At 36.7% G+C, this 19,478-nt stretch overlaps 1 protein-coding gene across 3 annotated transcripts in view; it reads left to right on the top strand.

Annotated features, from left to right (window-relative positions):
- Nucleotides 1-19,478, top strand: part of WDR33 (WD repeat domain 33) — a 146,414-nt gene that overhangs the window by 69,086 nt on the left and 57,850 nt on the right. For all 3 annotated transcript variants that reach the window (XM_004387037.3, XM_023741359.1, XM_023741360.1), the window contains exons 5-7: nt 10,547-10,642; nt 10,867-11,018; nt 12,710-12,807. In XM_004387037.3, the coding sequence (XP_004387094.1) occupies nt 10,547-10,642; nt 10,867-11,018; nt 12,710-12,807 (346 nt within the window). The remainder of the gene's footprint in view (nt 1-10,546; nt 10,643-10,866; nt 11,019-12,709; nt 12,808-19,478) is intronic.

The following is a 19,478-nucleotide window of genomic DNA, read 5'->3' as shown; positions in this document are numbered from 1 at the left end:
TGGGTTTCTTGCAGTAGTGTTTTGTAGTTTTCTTTGTATAGGTCTTTTACATCCCTGGTTAGATTTATTCCTAAGTATTTTATCTTTTTAGGGGCTATTATAAATAGTATTGTTTTCTTGATGTCCTTTTCATTGTTCTCCTTATTGGTGTATAGGAATCCAACTGATTTTTTTATGTTTATCTTGTATCCTGTATCCTGCTACTCTGCTGAATCACCGTTGTTCATTTTTAAGATGACTTCAGGGAGTATTATTGGTTTAAGGGTTAAAGAGTATTCAGGGCAATAGTTTCAGGGATTCATCTATTCTCCATGGCTCCAGAAAGTCTAGAGTCCATGAGAATTTGAAATTCTCTTCTGCTTTTTCCCCCTTTTGATCAGGATTCTTCTGTGTAATCTTTGATCAAAATATTCAGTAATGCTAGCCAGGTACCATCTAGTTCTTCTGGTCTCTTGGCCAAGGAGGCAGTTGTTCTTGGAGGCCGTTAAGCCTCCTTCTTCCTCTGTTGCTTCAGGTAAATAGAGACCAATTGTGCCTTGGATGGCTGTTTGCAAGCTTTCAAGACCCCAGGCAGTACACAAGGAACTAGGACGTAGAACAGAAGCAGTAAACATGTTATTAGGCCAGTTAACTGGAATGTCCCATGAAACCATAACTCTAAACCTGCAAACCAGGGAAACACGTCGATGCGATGTCACTCAATAAATTTTTATTGAAATTTTTATATATAAATTTTTAAATGAATAGTACATTCACATAGTTCAAAAATTAACAAAGTTGGAGGAACTTATCATGAAAAGTCTTCCTGTCTCCCATGTATCCAGTTAATATCCCTTTAGGTAATCTGTGTAATCATTTTCATTACTCTGTTTGCTAACTTAGAATATGCTTGTTAATTAGTAGTAGTAGCAGCTGAAGTCTAGAAGTATAGGATAGTTAATAGCCTATGTTGAATAAATAAAAATTGAAAAAAGGGGGGGTGACAGAGAAAAGATAATCATGGCAAACATTAGTGACAATTGAACAGAATAAGCACATCCTCTGCTAGTAGAAAGCTGTGATATACAACAGATAACTGAGAGACGCGCTGGATGAAATGCCAGTTTGCACATCATGGAAATTCTTGACCATGGGGACTCCTGGTGGTCCAGTGCTTAAGAACTCAGGCTGCTACCCAGAGGTTGGCAGTTTGAATCTACCAGCTGCTCCTTGGAAGCTCTACGGGGCAGCTCTACTCTGTCCTGTAGAGTCTCTGTGAGTCGGAATTGTCGGCAACAGGTTTGGGTTGTTTTTGTTTGTTTATTTGCCTCAGAGGCATAAGACAGTAGAAGCGCTAGAATGGAAATACTTATATCAGTAGCTTTTTTTGTGAATAGATCCTACCAGTATTTCATGTAATTTTCTTTATTTGGAAATTTGAAAGGGCTGTTATGTACAACTGATTTTAATATCTTCTGAGCATATCAGAGAAAACCATTTTTTAATTTTTAATTTTTTTAATTGTACTTTAGATGAAGGTTTACACAACAAACTAGCTTCTCATAAAACAGTACACATACTGTTTTGTGATACTGGTTGCCAACCTCCTGACTTGTCAACACTCTTCATTCTCAACCTTGGGTTCCCTATTACCAGTTTTTCTGTCCCCTCCTGCCTTCTAGTCCTTGCCCCTAGGCTGGTGTGCCCCTTTAGTCTCATTTTGTTTTATGGGCCTGCCTAATCTTTCGATGAAGGGAGAACCTTAGGAGTGACTTCATTACTGAACTGAAAGGGTGTCCTGGGACCATACTCGTGGTTTCTCCGGTCTCTGTCAGGCCAGTAAGTCTGGTCTTTTTTTGTGGGTTAGACTTTTGTACTACATATTTCTCTAGCTCTGTCTGGGAACCTCAGTTGTGATCCCTGTCAGAGCAGTCAGTGGTGGTAGCTGGGCATCATCTATTTGTACTGGACTCAGTCTGGTGGAGGCTGTGGTAGTTGTGGTCTGTTATTCTTTTGGAATAATCTTTCCTTTGTGTGTTTAGTTTTCTTCATTCTCCCTTGCTCCTGAAGGAGTTAGACCAGTGGAGTATCTTAGATGGTCACTCGTAGGCATTTAATACCCCAGATGCTACTCCCAAAGTAGAATGTAGGACGTTTTCTTTATAAACTGTGTTATGCCAGTTGAGCTAGATGTTCCCTGAGACCATGGTCCCCACAGCCTTCAGCCCAGCAATTTGGTCTCTCATGGAGTTTGGATGTGTCTACGGAACTTCCATGACCTTGCCTTGGACAAGTTGTGTTGGCTTCCCCAGTATGTTCTGTCCTTTCCTTCACCAAAGTTACCACGTGTCTGTTGTCTATTTAGTGTTTTTCCAACCCCATCCCTCCCCTCCCTTGTAACCATAAAAAATTGTTTGTTTTGGTGTGTAAACCTTTTCATCAGTTTTCATAGTAGTAGTTTCATATAATATTTGTCCTTTTGTGATTGACTTATTTCACTGAGCATAATGCCCTCCAGATTCATCCGTGCTGTGAGATGCTTCACAGATTCATCATTGTTCTTTATTGTTGCGTGGTACTCCATTGTGTGTATGTACCATAGTGTGTTTATCCTTTATCTGTTGATGGGCATCTAGGTTGTTTCCATCGTTTTGCTATTGTGAACAATGCTGCAGTGAACATGGGTGTGTATATGTTTTTCCGTGTGACAGCTGTTATTTCTCTAGGATATATTCCTAGGAGTGGGATTGCTGGATCACATAGTATTTCTTTTCTAGCTTTCTAAGGAAGCGCCGTATCGTTTTCCAAAATGGTTGTGCCATTTTGCATTCCCACCAGAAGTGCATAAGAGTTAACAGTCTCCTCACAGCCTTTCCAACATTTGTTATTTTCTGTTTTTTTGATTCATGCCAGTAATGCTGGGTGAGATGGTATCTCATTGTGGTTTTGATTTGCATTTCTCTAATGGCTAGTGATCGCGGGCATTTCCTCAGCTGTCTGTTAGCCACTTGTGTCTTCTTTGGTGAAGCATCTGTTCATTTCCTTTGCCCATGTTTTAATTGGATTATTTGTCTTTTTGTGGTAGAGATGTTGGATTTTCCTGTAGATTTTAAAGATTAGACCTTTGTTGGATTTCCCATAGCCAAAAATTTTTTCCTTGTCTGTAGGTTCTGTTTTTACTCTTTTGTTGAAGTCTTTTGATGAGCATAAGTGTTTAATTTTTAGAAGATCCCAATTATCTAGTTTATCTTTTGGAGTTGTGTATTGTTAGGTATGGTTTACTTCCTGTTAATGCTGTTTATTAGGGCCTCTAGCATTGATCCTATTTTTTCTTTTATGATCTTTGTAGCTTATGGTTTTATATTTAGGTCTTTGATGTATTTTGAATTAGTTTTTGTGTATAGTGTGAGAGGTATGGGCCCTGTTTCATTTTTTTGCAGATGGACATCCAGTTTTGCCAGCTGCATTTGTTAAAAAGACTAAAAGACTGTTTTTTTCTCCATTTGATGGACTTTGGGCCCTTGTTGAAGATCAGGTGACTGTAGGTGGATGGATTTACATCTGAGGTCTCAATTCTGTTCCATTGGTCAATGTGTCTGTTGTACCAGTACTAGGCTGTTTTGACTACCATAGCTGTATAGTAGTAGGTTGTGAGGTCAGGTAGTGCGAGTCCTCCTGCTTTATTCTTCCTCAGTAGTGCTTTACTTATCTGGGGACTCTTCCCTTTCCATATAAAGTTTATGATTGTTTTTTCCATTTCTTTAAAGAATGTTGTTGGATCGGGGTTGCATTATATTTGTAAAGTTACTTTTGGTCGAATTGTCATTTTCACAATGTTGAGTCTACCTCTCCATGAGCACGGTATGTTTTTCCATTTACGTAGATCTCTTTTTGTTTCTTGCAGTAGCGTTTTGTATTTTTCTTTCCATAGGCCTTTTACATCCTTGGTTAGTTTTATTTCCTAAGTATTTTATTTTTTTAGAGGCTATTGTAAATGTTACTGTTTTCCTGATTTCTTTTCATCGCTTTCTTTATTGGTTTTTAGGATTCCAACTGATTTTTGTATGTTTGTCTTGTATTGTGCTACTCTGCTGAATCTTTCTATTAGTTCCAGTAGTTTTTTTGTGGAGTATTTTGGGTTTTATGTGTATAGTATCATATCATCTGGAAATAGAGACAGTTTTACTTGTTCATTACCAAGTTGGATGCCCCTTATTTCTTTTTCTTGCCTTATTGCTCTACTTGGGATTTCCAGCACGGTGTTAAAGAGGAGTGGTGATAAAGGGCATCCTTGTCTTGTTCTTGTTCTGAAGCGGAATGTTTTCAGCCTCTCTCTGTTAGGAATGATGTTGGCTGTTGGTTTTGTATAGATGCCCTTTATTATGTTGAGGAATTTCCCTTCTATACCTATTTTATTGAGACTTATTGAAACTTTTATCAGGAATGTGTGTTGGACTTTGTGGAAAGCCTTTTCTGTGTCGACTGAGATGACCATGTTATTCTTTTATTTGTGTGGTGGATTGCATTGCTTGGTGTTCTGATGTTGAACCATCCATGCATACCTGGTATGAATCCTACCTGGTCATGTTGTATTATTTTATTGATAAGATGCTGAATTTTATTGGCTAGAATTTTGTTGAGAATTTTTTCATGTATATTCATGAGAGGTATTTGTTGGGTTTCTTTTTTGTTTTTTTTTTGGGGGTGTGTCTTTGCCTGGTTTTGTCATCAGAGTAATGGTGGCTACATAGAATGAGTTCGGAAGTATCCCTTCCTTTTCTATGTTCTGAAATGGTTTGAATAGTACTGGTATAAGCTCTTCTCTGAATGTTTGATAGAATTCTCCAGCGAAGCCATCTGGGCAATGCCGTATTTTTGAATTGGAAGTTTTGTATTGCATTTTCATTCTCCTCTCTTGTTAACGGGTCTTTTCAGATTTTTAGCATCAGTTTGTGTTAGTTTGGGTAAGGTAGTGTGTTTTTAGAAATTTGTCCAGTTCCTCTAGGTTTTCAGATTTGTTGGAGTATAGTTTTTCATAATACTCCATTATGATTCTTTTTATTTCAGTTGGGTCTGTTGTAGTGTCCTTGATTTCATTTCTTATTTGGGTATTTGTGTCTATTCCTGTTTTTTATTTTTTGGTCGGGTTGGCCAGTGGTTTGTCAATTTTGTTAATCCTTTCATAGAAGCAGCTTTTGTTTTTGTTGATTCTTTATGTTGATTTTCTGTTCTCTATTTCATTTATTTCTGCTCTGATCTTTGTTATTTCCTTTCTTCTGGTGCCTGTGGGCTTCTTTTGCTGTTCTCTTCTACTTGTTCGAGTTGTGTAGGTAATGTTTTGATTTTATCCCTTTCTTTGTTTTTGATTTGTGCATCTGTTGCTGTAAATTGACCTGAGCACTGCCTTTGCTGTATCCCAAAGGGTTTGGTGTGAAGCATTTTCAATCTCATTTGATTTTATGAATTTTTAATTCTGTCTTTGATTTCTTCTGTTACCTCGTGTTTTTTAAGCAGGGTGTTATTCAGTTTCCATGTAATTGATTTTTTTTTCCTTTGTCTTCCTGTTGTAAATTTTGATCTTGGATGGTGTTGTGATTAGAGAAGATACTTTGTATTATTTGAGTGTTTTGGATTTTGTTGAGGGTTCGTTTGTGACCTAAGATGTGGTCTATTCTGGAGAAAGTTCCATGTGCATTGAAAAAGCATGTGTACTTTGCAACTGTTGAGCGTAGTGTTCTGTATATTTCTATGAGTTGAAGTTGGCTGATTGTGTCCTTCAGATCTTTTGAATCTTTGTTGAGTTTCTGTCTAGGTGTTCTGTCCTTTACTGATAGTGGTGTGTTGAAGTCTCTTACTATTATCATGGAACTGTCTAATTTCTCTTTTCAGTGTTGTTGGTTTGTTTTATGTATTTTGGAGCCCCGTCATTGGGTGCGTAGATATTTATTATGGTTATGTCTTCTTGATGGATTGTCCCTTTAATCATTATATAGCACAGTTATTTGTCTTTTATGGTGGATTTTGTTTTAAAGTCTGTTTTATCTGAGATTAGTATTGCCACTCCTGATCTTTTTTGGTAGCTGTTTGCTTGATATATTTATTTCCATTCTTTGATTTTTGATAAATTTACATCTTTTTTTCTAAGATGTGTCTCTTGTAGACAGCATATTGATGGATCCTGTTTGTTTTTTTTAAAATCCATCCTGTTACTCTGTCTCTTTATGGGTGCATTTAGGTCATTTATGTTCTGTGTAATTATTGATAGGTGTGAGTTTATTGCTGTCAGTTTGTAGTGCTTTTTTTGTGGAGCTGACGTTTTCTTTGTTGTTCTTACTCTTCTGTGTTGAATTTCTTTTGTTTTTGGATTGTTTTTTTTCATTTCTTTTGTTTTTGTAGATTTTATCCTTCCTGAGACTTTATGTTTCACTGCTTTATTTTGATGAGTAGATTCGTTAGCTTACTTTGTGGTTACCTTGAAATTTACCCTTATCTTCCTAGGTTTGACCCAGTCTATTATTAATTAGTATCACCTTGCCTTTCTCTCCATTAGAAAGTTCTATACCTACACCGTTTATTCTCTATTTTATTGTTCTGATGTTGTTATCATTTACAGATTAACCTCTCTGCTTCCATGTTGTAATTCTTTTGATTTTGAATAGTCCTTCAGAGTTTATTTTCTAGGGTGGTATCTGGCTGGTGTGATCTTGCATCCTAGATTCAGCTTGTCATCTCATGTTGCTTGTTCTCAAACCGAAGGACTCACTTTAATAATTTTTGTAAGCTTGGTTTGGTTTTTACATATTCTTTAATTTCTGTTTATCTGGAAATGTCCTGATCTCACCATCATATTTGAAAAAGAGTTTTGCAGGATATATTATTCTTGCTTGGCAATTTTTTTCCTTCAAGGTTTTATATATGTCATCCCACTGCCGCCTTGTCTGCATGGTTTTTGCTGAGTAATCAGAACTTAGTTTTTTTGTTTCCCTGTGTATATAACTTTTCATTTTTCTGGAGCTGCTTTCAGCATTCTTTCTTTGTCTTTGGTTTTAGCAAGTGTGATTATGATATACCTTTGTGATTTTCTTTTGGGGTATATCCTATATGGGGTTCGTTGAGGTTCTTCGATGGCCAGCTTTTTGACTTTCATGATACTGGGGAAGTTTTCTGTCAGCAATTGTTCATTGATCCTCTCTGTGTTTTCCGTTTTCTCCCCGTGTTCTGGAACTACGATCACTTGCAGATTTTTGGTTTTGATTGTATCCCACATAATTCTTAGTGTTTTTTCATTTTTCTTCATTCTTTTTTCTGATTTTTCCTGAAACAAAATGGTATTCAAGTATTTGTCTGCAGGTTCACTGATTCATTTCTGCCATTGTTTCAGACCTGTTCCTCAGACCTTCTGTGACACTGTCCATTCCTGAAAACTTGTTGTTTATCTTTTGGATTTCTAATTGTTGTTTTTGTATGATTACTAGTTGTGAATTTATTTTGACATTTTTTCATGTATTATTTTCCTGAATTCTTCTATTGTTTTGTCTGTATTTTCCATGAATTTGTCTGTTTTTTTTCTCATTTTTATGTGCTTTTTGCTTCAACTCTTGGATAGCCCTGAATATTAGAATTTGAATTTCCTTTCAGGTAGTTCCAGTGTCTTTTCTTCTATTGGAAAGTCATCTGGTGTTTTATTTTGGACACCTACTTGGACCATCGTGTCCTTTTTTTTTTTTAATATGTTTTAATATTGTCTTCCTTCTTTGGGACATTCAGTAGTTGTTTCTTTGTCAGTGGATTGTAGATTTGTTTGTTCTGGTTTTTTATTTTATTTGGTTATGTCTGGTCAGGTGGGCTGTTTGTTCTTCGCTGTTTGCTCATCTGTGGGCATGATACTTTTCACCTCCTTGTCCAACAGGCAGGGCTAGTCGCTCAGCTGTGGTGCAGCACGGCATGTCTAGCTGAAGGGGAGGGACTGGGATGGGTTTTTTGTGTCACGTATGGGGCTGACCTGGCAGGCGGGGGGTCAGTGCAAGGCATGTTGCAGTAGGCTGTGCCTGTGCTGCTCGGTGGTATGATGTTCAGTGCGTCGTTCAGATAGGCAGGAGGGAGCTGGGAGTTTCTGATAAGAGAAGCTAAGTTGGGTGTGGGAAAGACGAAAAAGAGGAGAGAGATATAGGAGCTCCCCACTCCCCCCCAAGAAAAATGTGAGGGAGCCTCCCATTGAAGTGGAGAGAGTAGAAACCAAGGAATGAAGAAAAACAAAAAGGAAATGAAACAACAAACCAAGGTATTCAGGAGATAGAAAAAGAAGGTAAGTAGAGAGAGATGAGAAACTGAGAAATGTAGAAAAATGAAAAGCTAAAAAGAGGAAACAAACAAAGGCCACAGGGATCCCACTGGTGCAGCTGCTGAGACTGGGGAAGTGGCTCCCAAGCCATGCAGTACAGCCTGGCTAGATGAGAAGGAGATTGCACACAGTGCCAGGTATTCACGAGACAGGTAAAAAAGGTAAGTAGACAGAGACAAGACACTGATAAATGTAGAAAAACAAAAAGAGAAACAAAAAAAGCCCCCATTGATCCCATCTGTGTGGCAGCATGGACTAGGGAAGCAGGTTGCCAGCTGTGTGGTGCTTCACAGCCTCTGGAGAGAAATTAGGAGGAGCTGAGAGGCAGGGGAGAAACCAAAAGAATCTGAAAAAAGCAATACCAGCAACAAAGAAATGGCACTGAAGGATCCCGCCGGTGTTGGCAGGGCAAATCCAAGCAGTACAGAGCCGGCGCCTCTCAGCCAAGTGATTTCAGCCCACTGAGAAGCAGCGGAGGCCGAGCAGGGGGAGGAAGGTTGTGGGGGTGTATGAAAGCATGTATCGCTGGTTACTGGGTGCTGTGTCTCCTGCTGGGAGTTCTGTGAAGCTTCTTAGCCGATAGGGGATCTCTGCTTGTATCTCTCCTTCCTCACTGTTCCTTGTCAGTTTCTTATTCCATTTGGTGCTTGGTTGAGTTAATTATCTCTTCATTTGACACTTAGGGTTCCAGGATTGATGTTTGTCTGTATTTTAATTAGTTTTTCGGGTCTTTTCTGTGGAGGGACAGAGTGGTGCTTCTGTCTTTAGCACCACGATGGCTCTGCCCCCCTCGAGCAAACCTTTTGAAATGATTAAAATCTGATCATTTTGTTATGTGTCGTGTTAGGCAGGATCTTAGTTTAGGATCAAGGTATAAGGTCTTAGGAGAAAATTGCACATAGTAGAATTACAATCCAAATTACAGTGTATTAAGAAGTGAGGAACATGGACCTTGTGTCTACTGTTTTGGTTGTCTGCAATATTGTCTGGTTTGGAATCCATAGCAGTAACAGAAACTAGGAAATTTGGAGGCTTTTATTCGTTAATAATCAAAATGATGATCTGCAGGTAAGCAATAAAAAGCCAGTTTTTTACACATTTGTGTAATTTACCAAATAGTTCTCATAACTATCTCATCCTGTTGTTCCTGTTGTAGTTTTCCACTGTCAACAGTTTTTGTTTTGGAAAATAGGATTGTAATATTGACATTTTGTATATTTACATTTTCCAAGGAAAACGTGTAATCTATCACTGCAACTTAAGTTAAAAACTAAGAAAAAGTACTTTTTTCCTTTTTTTAATTGACCGGGACATATGTGTTGGGTTCCTTTGGTATGCAAATTATAACATTAAAATTTTGTTGTAGTATTAATTAATTATGACTCTACTGTAGTGAATTTTCTGGTAGTAGAATAGCATAAGATTTGTCATCACTTAATACTGTGATTGGAGAAGAGGCTTAACTGTTTTTGTTTTTTTTTGGTACATCTAGTTGCCAGGAAAAGTTTGAAAGCCTTGATGTCTTTAAGTTGGTCCTTGTTGTTACACTGTTTTCTCATAAAACAGTGGAACTTTTCAGTCTGCCTTGGTTCACTAGCAGTTGTAAGAAACGGAATCCTTCACTCAGTCTTCATGGTTTTCTGGTGACTGATACTAGTTTACCATATATCGTGCATCCATGGGTGATGCAAAGGGTTGAATGTTTGTCTGCCAACTGAAAGGTTGGCAATTTGCATCCACTCAGAGGCAGGTTGGCAGAAAGTTGTGGCAACCTACTTCTGAAAGATCACAACCATTGAAAACCCTGTGCGCAGTTCTACTCTGAAACACGTGGAATTGCCATGAGTTAGAATGGACTCAAAGGCAACCGGTTTTTTTTTTTTTTTTTTAACCACATATCCTAGGAAAATGAACTCTTTGCATAGTTTGTTTTGAAATGCTCTTTAGGGTGCATACAAGTGTGTAACTTAACCAGTTCCTCATAATGTGCTTATTATTTTTAATTAAGTTAATGAGCTAAAATGCTAGAGCTTTCCCTGCACTATGTTTATATAAGTTCTTTTCTGGACAAAGTACTTGGTATAAATCTGAGCTACACTAAAGCAAAGGCTAGTATCTTCTACTTAATGTCATTTATTTTAGAAGTAAAGACTTTGAAATGTTCTAAAAACTCGTTAAGTTTTTGGGTTCATCCCCTTGTGTAACCTGACTTTTTTTCTCTCGTAGTGGACTCCAGAAGGAAGACGGTTGGTAACTGGAGCTTCTAGTGGAGAGTTCACCTTGTGGAATGGACTCACTTTCAATTTTGAAACAATATTACAGGTAACCACAATGAAAACCCATTGTTGTCGAGTTGATTCCGACTTGTAGCGACCCTATACTAATAATCAAATCATCCTTTGAAAGTATGTGTTATATTTACTTTATTGGCGTTATTAAACTTAAAATTGGAGAGATCATTGCTGTGAGTTAATGTATGCTCCTGTACACCGTGGATTACATATCCTTTGAAGCAATACTTTACAAATATTTTTCTGTTTTCACAGGCTCATGATAGCCCAGTGAGGGCCATGACTTGGTCACATAATGACATGTGGATGTTGACAGCAGATCACGGAGGATATGTGAAATACTGGCAGTCGAACATGAACAACGTCAAGATGTTCCAGGCACATAAGGAGGCGATTAGAGAGGCCAGGTTTATACACAATATACCATTTTCTGTAGTCCCTATTGTCATGGTTAGACTATTCTCTAAGTGTATCCTGGGTGCAGAGATGCATGGGCTCTGTCAGATTCTGGGAATCTTTCTGCACCCTATAAACACAATATTTTTCTTTGTTTTCACACATTCACCGTTTTGCTGGCACCTTTCTGAAGTAGTGTGGTCCTGGTATCTGCCTTTGCAATATGTTAGAGATGTATTGTCTGCCGCATTTTGCACTGGTTTTCTCTTTTCATTTATGGTTAATAATGTGTATACGTTATTCTTTTTTATTACCTACTGTGTAAGACAAGAATATTTCATTCTAAATAAAGAATTCAGTCTTTAATTACCTAACTGAATAAAATCTAAAGCCTACAGAAAACACCTTCAGAGTTCACACAAAATACAAGAAAAAGGGCTTAAATGAAGAACTGGTTGGCTTGGTTATGCCACAACTTCAAAAGCATAGTAGGACTAAATCCCTCGCAGATAACTCTCTGGATGTGGCAAGCATTAACGGATTAATCATGCGTTCTTCAAGCTTTGAAACTGTAACCAGAGCATTGTCAAGAAGACTCTAGGACTTTTCTTCTGATTCACTGTTGATAACACCAGTTATGCAAATGTACAATAAGTGGATATTTTCAGTGAGTTGTATATTTTTACATATCAATGAGATATGTAAAGTAAAACTGGAAAAAAAAAAAAAAAAACAAGTTTCAAAAACAAGCCTGAAGAATTGCTGCAGCCTCAGAATAAAGCAAAGCAGCATTCTTTAAGGTTGTGGTGCCATCCACGCGTGGGAGGAGGTTGACATCTTTGTAGAAACTTCATCACCGCAGTCACTTTTTTCTGCTTTCAGAATCTTAACAAAAGTTGTTGGATAAACATGCTTCGGTTTTATAGGCCTTGCCCTAGTGTCATGCCTATACATTGACCTTCCAGTGTTGGTCTTTTCTTAGTTATTGGATTCAGAAGTTCAAGGGAGTTCTTAGAGCTGAGAAACTTTTAATGGTCTTTCACAACAGGGAGGAGAAAATGCTTCCCTCCTTTGCAGCAAGTTCTTTGGCTTTAAACACAAGTCTCAACACCCCTATCTTAAAAGGAGCAACATTCATGGGATAGCTTGCCAGGAAGAAAGTGTGAAAGTTTTCCGTAGACCTTTTGAATAAATGAGAAATAACATATGTAGGCTGTTTAGAAACCAGTTATTGAGTATCCTGCCTGAGTTTTTGCAGCTTCTTTCATAAAGTACCTGAGTTAGATGGTGACATTAATATTTGGGCGGTATTCCTATGTCATTTAACAGACTGTTTATAGGAGTATTGCAGAAACAGAATTCACTTAGTTTCAACACTTAAACTTGCCTTAAACTTTTTTTTTGATGGTATGACGAGAAATACTATACTGTGGGGAACGTGGGTTTAATTAATACTGCAATAACACTCGTAAAGTTCTCTGAATGTTGATTATTGAAAACTAAGGAACAATGAGTCTGTTATTCTTTGGATGAGATGCATATATTAGCTGACACCATTCTCTTTTTAGGGCTTCTTCACTGTTGAATACTCCCCTCTCCTGTTTATAACTCAGCACAGTGTTTTATTTTTCCCTGTCTAAGAAGCACAGATAATCCGTTAAATGCTGACTTCTTTCCCCCACTGTGTGTCTTCATGTAACAGTTTCTCACCCACGGATAATAAATTTGCTACATGCTCTGATGACGGCACTGTTAGAATCTGGGACTTTCTTCGTTGCCATGAGGAAAGAATTCTCCGAGGTACGTGTACTAACAGTACTGATTGGAATATTTAACTAGGAAAGGCATTTGTGGTTAAAATCATCACAATACCACAACACTAGCTTATATCTCCACTCGGTTTTTTTTTAATATCTACACCATCTCTTTGTCAGTCTGTAAAAAAAAAAAAGCCAAACTCTCTTTCTGATCCACAGTCATTTTCTAGATTTTTGTTTGCTTGTTTTACTACAAATATCTTTGAATTCTTTTAGCTATAAATTAAATACAAGTGTCCTATCCACACGGGATCCTCCCTCCCCAATGACTTGCTTCTGTGTGCATCTTTTAGGATTGTATTCCTTTTTCTGTCTTCTGTACCCAGAATGCTTTTCCCCAGCATACTGACAAAATAATTTTATTTAGATCACAATCCGCTGGCAATCCTTTTACAATATGAATTAATTGACAAGATAGAGGTGGCAATAACTACACTTCTCAGTATTGCTGTTTATGAAAGCAGTTGCTTTTTTAGTATAAACACATTTGTACCACTGGCCCACTTGTAACTAAATTTGGGAGGGATTGCCTGTTTAGTTTTTCATAATTACAAATTAACCTTTATGAATTGTTCCATGCTGCTAGAGAAATCCATATTTTCACTTGGATTAGCTTAATTTTTGACTTCATGAAGTGAGGAAGTTGAACGATTACCAGTACAATGCTGTGTGTATAAATTCAGTGGAATTAACTATGTGTCTTACATATGCAATAGAAACACCAAAACAAAAACATTTACGTTTCTAACTAAATCCTGTTAGTTTATTATTAATCAGGAAGGCAGTTTTCTCAAATACATATTCTACTCCATACTCTTGATTTCAGTATGCCAAAAAAGTAAAATCTTCCCTTGACACAAAATGCAGAGTGGGAGAGTGGGTGCTGCAGATATTGGGTGTTAAGAAATTATTATTTGAAAATTTCCCTTTCTGTCCAAGAGCCAGTAGAATTAGTTGTCTTACTTGAATTGTAGGTTTTTTACAACTTTTTCTTTAGCTTTATTTACAACATATAATGTTGATATTTTATAGACAAGAGACAAGCTGTTCAGATATTTAACCCATATTTCAAGCCAGTGTCTTTGATCACTTACGCTTAACCATTTCTGGCTTTGTGCAGTTCGTATGGGCTTCAGTTTCATCCATAACACTTTATTACCATAGCTAGCATAAGGATATAGCACCCGTCATGTAGAGGGAATGTACTCATGATGAAAGTCATCATATTGTATTATGTATTCCAGAACTAAGTGGAGTCTTGAAATCATTTAGTGTGAGTCATTTTATGGATGACCATGATGACCCAAAAGGCTTAAGTGACACATTCAAGGTAAAATAGGTTCAGGGACAGAACAACAGTCTTATCCTTTGATTCCCAGCCTAATGCCACATTCATCTTCCATCTTTCTTCTCTGTTAGTAGACGTCTTAACTGTTAACCGTAAGTAAGATAAAGAATTTTATCTAGGCTTTGAAAATCCTCAAATATAGAGGAAACAAAATAATTTTGTTTATTAAAAGTAATTTTAAGATATCAGAACATTTTATTTTTAAAAATGAACTATAATAACTGTAGTCTGATATAAAGCCACCATACATCTTGGATTAAGAAGAAGAAGAAAAACTGCTCTATAATAATGTTTTTCAGTCCCAAGTTCCAGTGAAGTGATGCTTTTGAGTTTTGGTAATCAGACTGTTTTTAAATAATGCTTAAAAGCTTTTCCTGTCAAATTTACAACTTTTTCACAACATACAGTATTGATACTTTATAGACAGAAGAGGAGGGCTCTTGAAATATTTAACATATACTTCAAGTCAGTGTTTTTAATCACATTTGCTTAGTGAGATATTAATTAGCAGTTAAACGTTTTCAGATTTAAATCCAGGTGAATTTGGATAAAGTTAAGTGGATGCTGAATCATTACTTGTTCTTCCTGTAGCTTAGAAAATACACCAGTATCATGTCTATATTAATTAGATGAGAGTTGAAATTTATTTTTTATGTGGGGATTCTTTTTAAGTTTTTACTGTGGAAATTTTCAAACATGCATAAAGGTATCATGAACCTCTGTGTACTGTCAGGGTTTACGTTTTAGCTTGTGTCTTATTTCTTTTAAAAAAATATTTACTTGCTCTAGAGTCATAATTTTTTCTTTGTAGCTAAATGAGTGCCTGGAACAAATATGAAAATAAAAAAAATTTCTTTCTGTGATTTTCCAATCTTACATTTGGTGGGTTGGGGATAAAGGCAGTAGTGGATCTCCAGTTGTCTGAAGTGAACTTAATTCATTTAGCTATTTGGAGAGAGCAAATTGGGGCACAAAGTGAAACAAATAGGGTTTTATCACTCCAAGTTGTAAAATGTCAGTTCCCCTTTGTTAAGGCGTAACATTCATGCAGCTCACATAGACTAGCATCTGGCAAGTAAGCCAGTTATTCCTACAATATTGATGATCTTGTGTATCAGGTTATCATTTTTGGGATGAAGCGTTAAGAAAATCTGTGCTCATTCTAACTGAGAGAGAGATTTGTGATCATGAGTCCAAGTCTTTATCAGGTACTTCACTTTTCTACATCATTCTACCCACATTTTCAACTATATAGTTTTCACTGCCTCACATGATTTCCTTTTCCAATTTTAGACAGCTCGTATTTTCAGAAAGTATGTCCCTTATACCAGAAATCTGCTTCCCTACAACTTGTCCTGCCTTCTGGAACACCAGAAATTAAGTCTGTGCTGTCGTCTCCATGGCAGTCCTCTAAGTATTTGGAGACAGCTATCATGTTTTCTCAGCCTAATCTTTGATCTTTAAGCACACAGGGTGCTTGTGCATGGCAGAAGCTGTAATGCCATATTTTTGACTGCAGAATTTATAGTTACTTTTTAGTGTCTTTTTTGAGATTGGTCTTATGCTTCTTGGAAAATGAAGAAGTTACCAAGAGAAAAGTAATCAATATTTTTATGGTTTAAAATTAGTTTAGGTCTATTGTCAGGAGATTTGTTACTCAAACAGTTGTGTTTCATGTTCATAGGTAGAAAAAATAGACATTTATTAAACTGAATATACTGCAGCATTGAGAAACACCCTGTATGTGTCCACTCATTACAAAAGCATATGCAAATCAGTATAATTTATACACATTTTTCACACAATTCACTAGTATGAATTATAGCATGAGCTAGGATTAAAATATTTTAAACATCATGAGTTTAAATGAGCCACTAGGTGATTTTCTGCATTTGACTACAAGTGAAATAGTCCCATCAAAATCCACTTATTCAGCAAATAATGAACCTATACTATATGCAGGTTACTCTAGGTAAAGAATTTCCTACAAGGCATGACCTCTACCTTCATGCTTTTTAACATTTAGTAGGAAAGCTAAGATGTTTACACAAGCTTTTAATGGTAATATGTGGGATGAGTCGTGTTACAAGGATAGTTTGACGGTATAGAGTTAGAAGGAGATCACTTGGTACTGATTAGTGGTGAAATGATTAAAAATATGAATAAAAGTACTGAAATAAATTGTAGGGAGAGGCATTATGCTCTTAAAAAGAATCCAATTCAGCATGCTTTAATTTTGTTTTACATTCTTGATCTTAACGGTAACTATAGCTGACACATTCAACTTACTGTATATCAGTCATGTTCTAAGTCCGTTGTTTAATCTTCCAAATAACCCTCCAAGATAAGTATCTTCTGTTCTCCATTTTACAAATAAGTAAACCAAGACAGGAAAAAGTAATGTAAACTTGTCCAGGGTCATGTAGTTTATAAGAGGTGGAGCTAGGATTAGAGTCCAGGCTGCCTGACTCCAGAGTTCATTCTCTTAACCACTGTGTTAAGCTGCCTCTTTTATAATTTAGAAGTAATGTCGGTATGGATTAGCAATGTCTTCCTGAGCTGTAATGACAGGATTACAAAGTAGAGTTTTTTTGTGGGGGTGAGGAGTGTGAGTAGAGGGAACTAATTTAGGTATTCAAGTTCATTTTAACATTCCTTAAACTCTTCACATAGGTTTTAAATATATCACACATTTATCAACAAAAAAACCAGAGTCAAAAGCTCAAACTGCAAATGGGTTGTAAGATATATACTAAGTTGTATAAATAGAATGTGAACTTAAGGAGTTATACTGAAACTTATTGTGGAGGTGTAATGTCTGTTTTCAGCTTTCAAATGTAGAACCCATGGAGAGGAAGAGGACCCCTTGAGTACTCACTACACAGCTTAAGAAAAATAATATTAGTACCTTTGATAAGTCCTTGTATGCCTCTTTGACTGCATTTTTTTTTAAACAAGTACGTCTCACCAGTTTGATCATCCCACTTAATAACAAGTTCAAAAGCTTAAACATGTTAAAATATAGACCATTTCTGCCTTAAAATGGTATACTCTTAGTAATTTACTCTAACGTACTGAATTGTTTTGAGATGAGTTAGAGTAGCTGAGTTATACCTATTTACAAGAACATAGCTTTTTTTGATTATTTGACAAGTGTTTATGCAATTCTGTGTCAACTGTTTATTCATCAAGGCTGGATAAGAACGTAAATCAAAAATATGCTACCCCACATATACAGATGCCATGTTTCCTCATCACCTTGAATTGCTTCTCCAGTGATGGTGAAAGGTTTGCACTGATCTATCCATTTTCATTTATTTTTTAAATATATATATTGAACAACTGCTGTATGCCACGGACCTGGGTAGGTCCTGGGAATATAGAGTGTGGTGTACTCGATGCGGCGTGGGCAGACCTGCGAGACACAGTTCTGCACATCTCTTCCCAGCTCCTTGTTTGGTGTCATCCATCATGTTCGTAGCTTGAAATTGGCTCTGGTGGGAGACTGTTTACACCACAGAATGTAACGGCATCACTACAAATCAGGGCTTGGTTTTTAATAAAGAGAAAAACCTCTCCATAAAGGGGTTCTTTTGGTTGAGCAGTATATTTTTGAACTGTGTGAAGACAAGCCTACAAAGTCTGAGTGTTATAAAAACTCTGCTGCTTTTAATTGGAAATAATTTTAGTTTTTAAAGTAAAATTGGCAAGCCACATTGTTTGGTAATTGGTCTAGTTTATTTATACAGGGTTTTACAAAACATTCCACAAAGTTCTATCTACTCCCCCCAAGAAAAAACACAAAAACCCCTAGCTTCCTTTAAAATAGCCTGAAGCAGAGTAATACTTTGCACTAACATAGTATGTTTTAATATTAAAAGGAGTTCAAGAACATCTCATTTAATCATCCAGACAACCATGTGGAGCCATTTTATATATGAACACCTTTTTTCTCCCATCTCTAGATCCTTACTTTGAGGAAAAGTTTGTTTAAGGTTCTTTGCACAGTGCTATTCTAAAAACACTAGATTATATAGACTCAGTAATTTATCCTGTGCATATACTTATCTGGGGATATTATAAGAGAGAAAAACACTCAACTTTTGAGGTATGTTATTTGAAAAACTTAGTGGAGTAAGTTCCTGAAATTTTCATTTTACATGGCACATTCACATTTTGTAGAAATTGTTTTTAATTTTTAAACTCAACTTTCTTCTTTTTATCTCTATTATTTAAAATAATGTACATAATATATAAAAAAATGTGTTAACAATAAACCTATGGCTTTCTTAATTGATGGCAGAGCTATATGCTGCTGCTGTCATTTTACTGTTATGATTAAGAGTGAAGAACAATTCCCAGACACTTTTGTATGTAAAGATGTGGTTTTTTTTGCCAGCGACAAATCCGTATGATTAATAATTTAGGCAGTTGATTTTCAGAAGAAATCTTTACATCTTTGTATTTATCAAATAGTCTGTAATTGTCTGCTTTCTGCAGGAATTCTCTGTCATTAATTGTTTAGACTGTTGAACCTGTATTAGTCTAACATTAAATATGATGCATTTAGCTGCCACATGAGCTTTTCTAAAGTTAAAATTCTGAGCTTTGGAAAGGGCTAGTGAAATTAGATAAATATGTTGTTGTTGTGAGGTGCCGTTGAGTCGGTTCTGACTCAGAATGACCCTGTATACAACAGAATGAAACCCTGCCCCATCCTGAACCATCCTCACAATCTTGTTACGTTTGAGCCCATTGTTGCAGCCATTGTGTCAGTCCATCTCCTTGAGGATTTTCCTGTTTTTCGCTTACCCTCTACTTTATCAAGCACGATGCCCTTCTCCAGGTATTGGTCCCTCCTGAGAACATGTCCAAAGTACCTGAGAAGGAAGTCTTAACCATCTTTGCTTCCAAGAAGCACTCTAGCTATATTTCTTCCAAGACAGACTTGTTGATTCTTCTGGTAGTCCATGGTATATTCAATATTCTTTGCTAACAGCATAATTCAGAGACATCAGTTGTTCTTCAGTCTTCCTTATTCGTTATCCAGCTTTCACATGCATGAGGCGATTGAAAATATCAATGGCTTGAGTCAGGCGCACCTTAGTCCTCAAAGTGACATCTTGGCTTTTTAAGTTTAGAGAGGTCTTTTGCAGCAGATTTGCCCAGTGCAATATGTTGTTTGATTTCCTGAACACTGCTTCCATGGGCGTTGATTGTGGATCCAAGTAAAATGAAATCCTTGACAACTTCAGTATTTTCTCTGTTTATCACGATGTTGCTTATTGGTCCAGTTGTGAGGATTT

The sequence above is a fragment of the Trichechus manatus genome, unplaced genomic scaffold (assembly GCF_000243295.1).
Source record: "Trichechus manatus latirostris isolate Lorelei unplaced genomic scaffold, TriManLat1.0 scaffold00179, whole genome shotgun sequence".
Classification (NCBI taxonomy): Eukaryota; Metazoa; Chordata; class Mammalia; order Sirenia; family Trichechidae; genus Trichechus; species Trichechus manatus.
The sequence above is the reverse complement of the archived record's forward strand: the minus strand, read 5'-3'. Positions and strand labels throughout refer to the sequence as shown.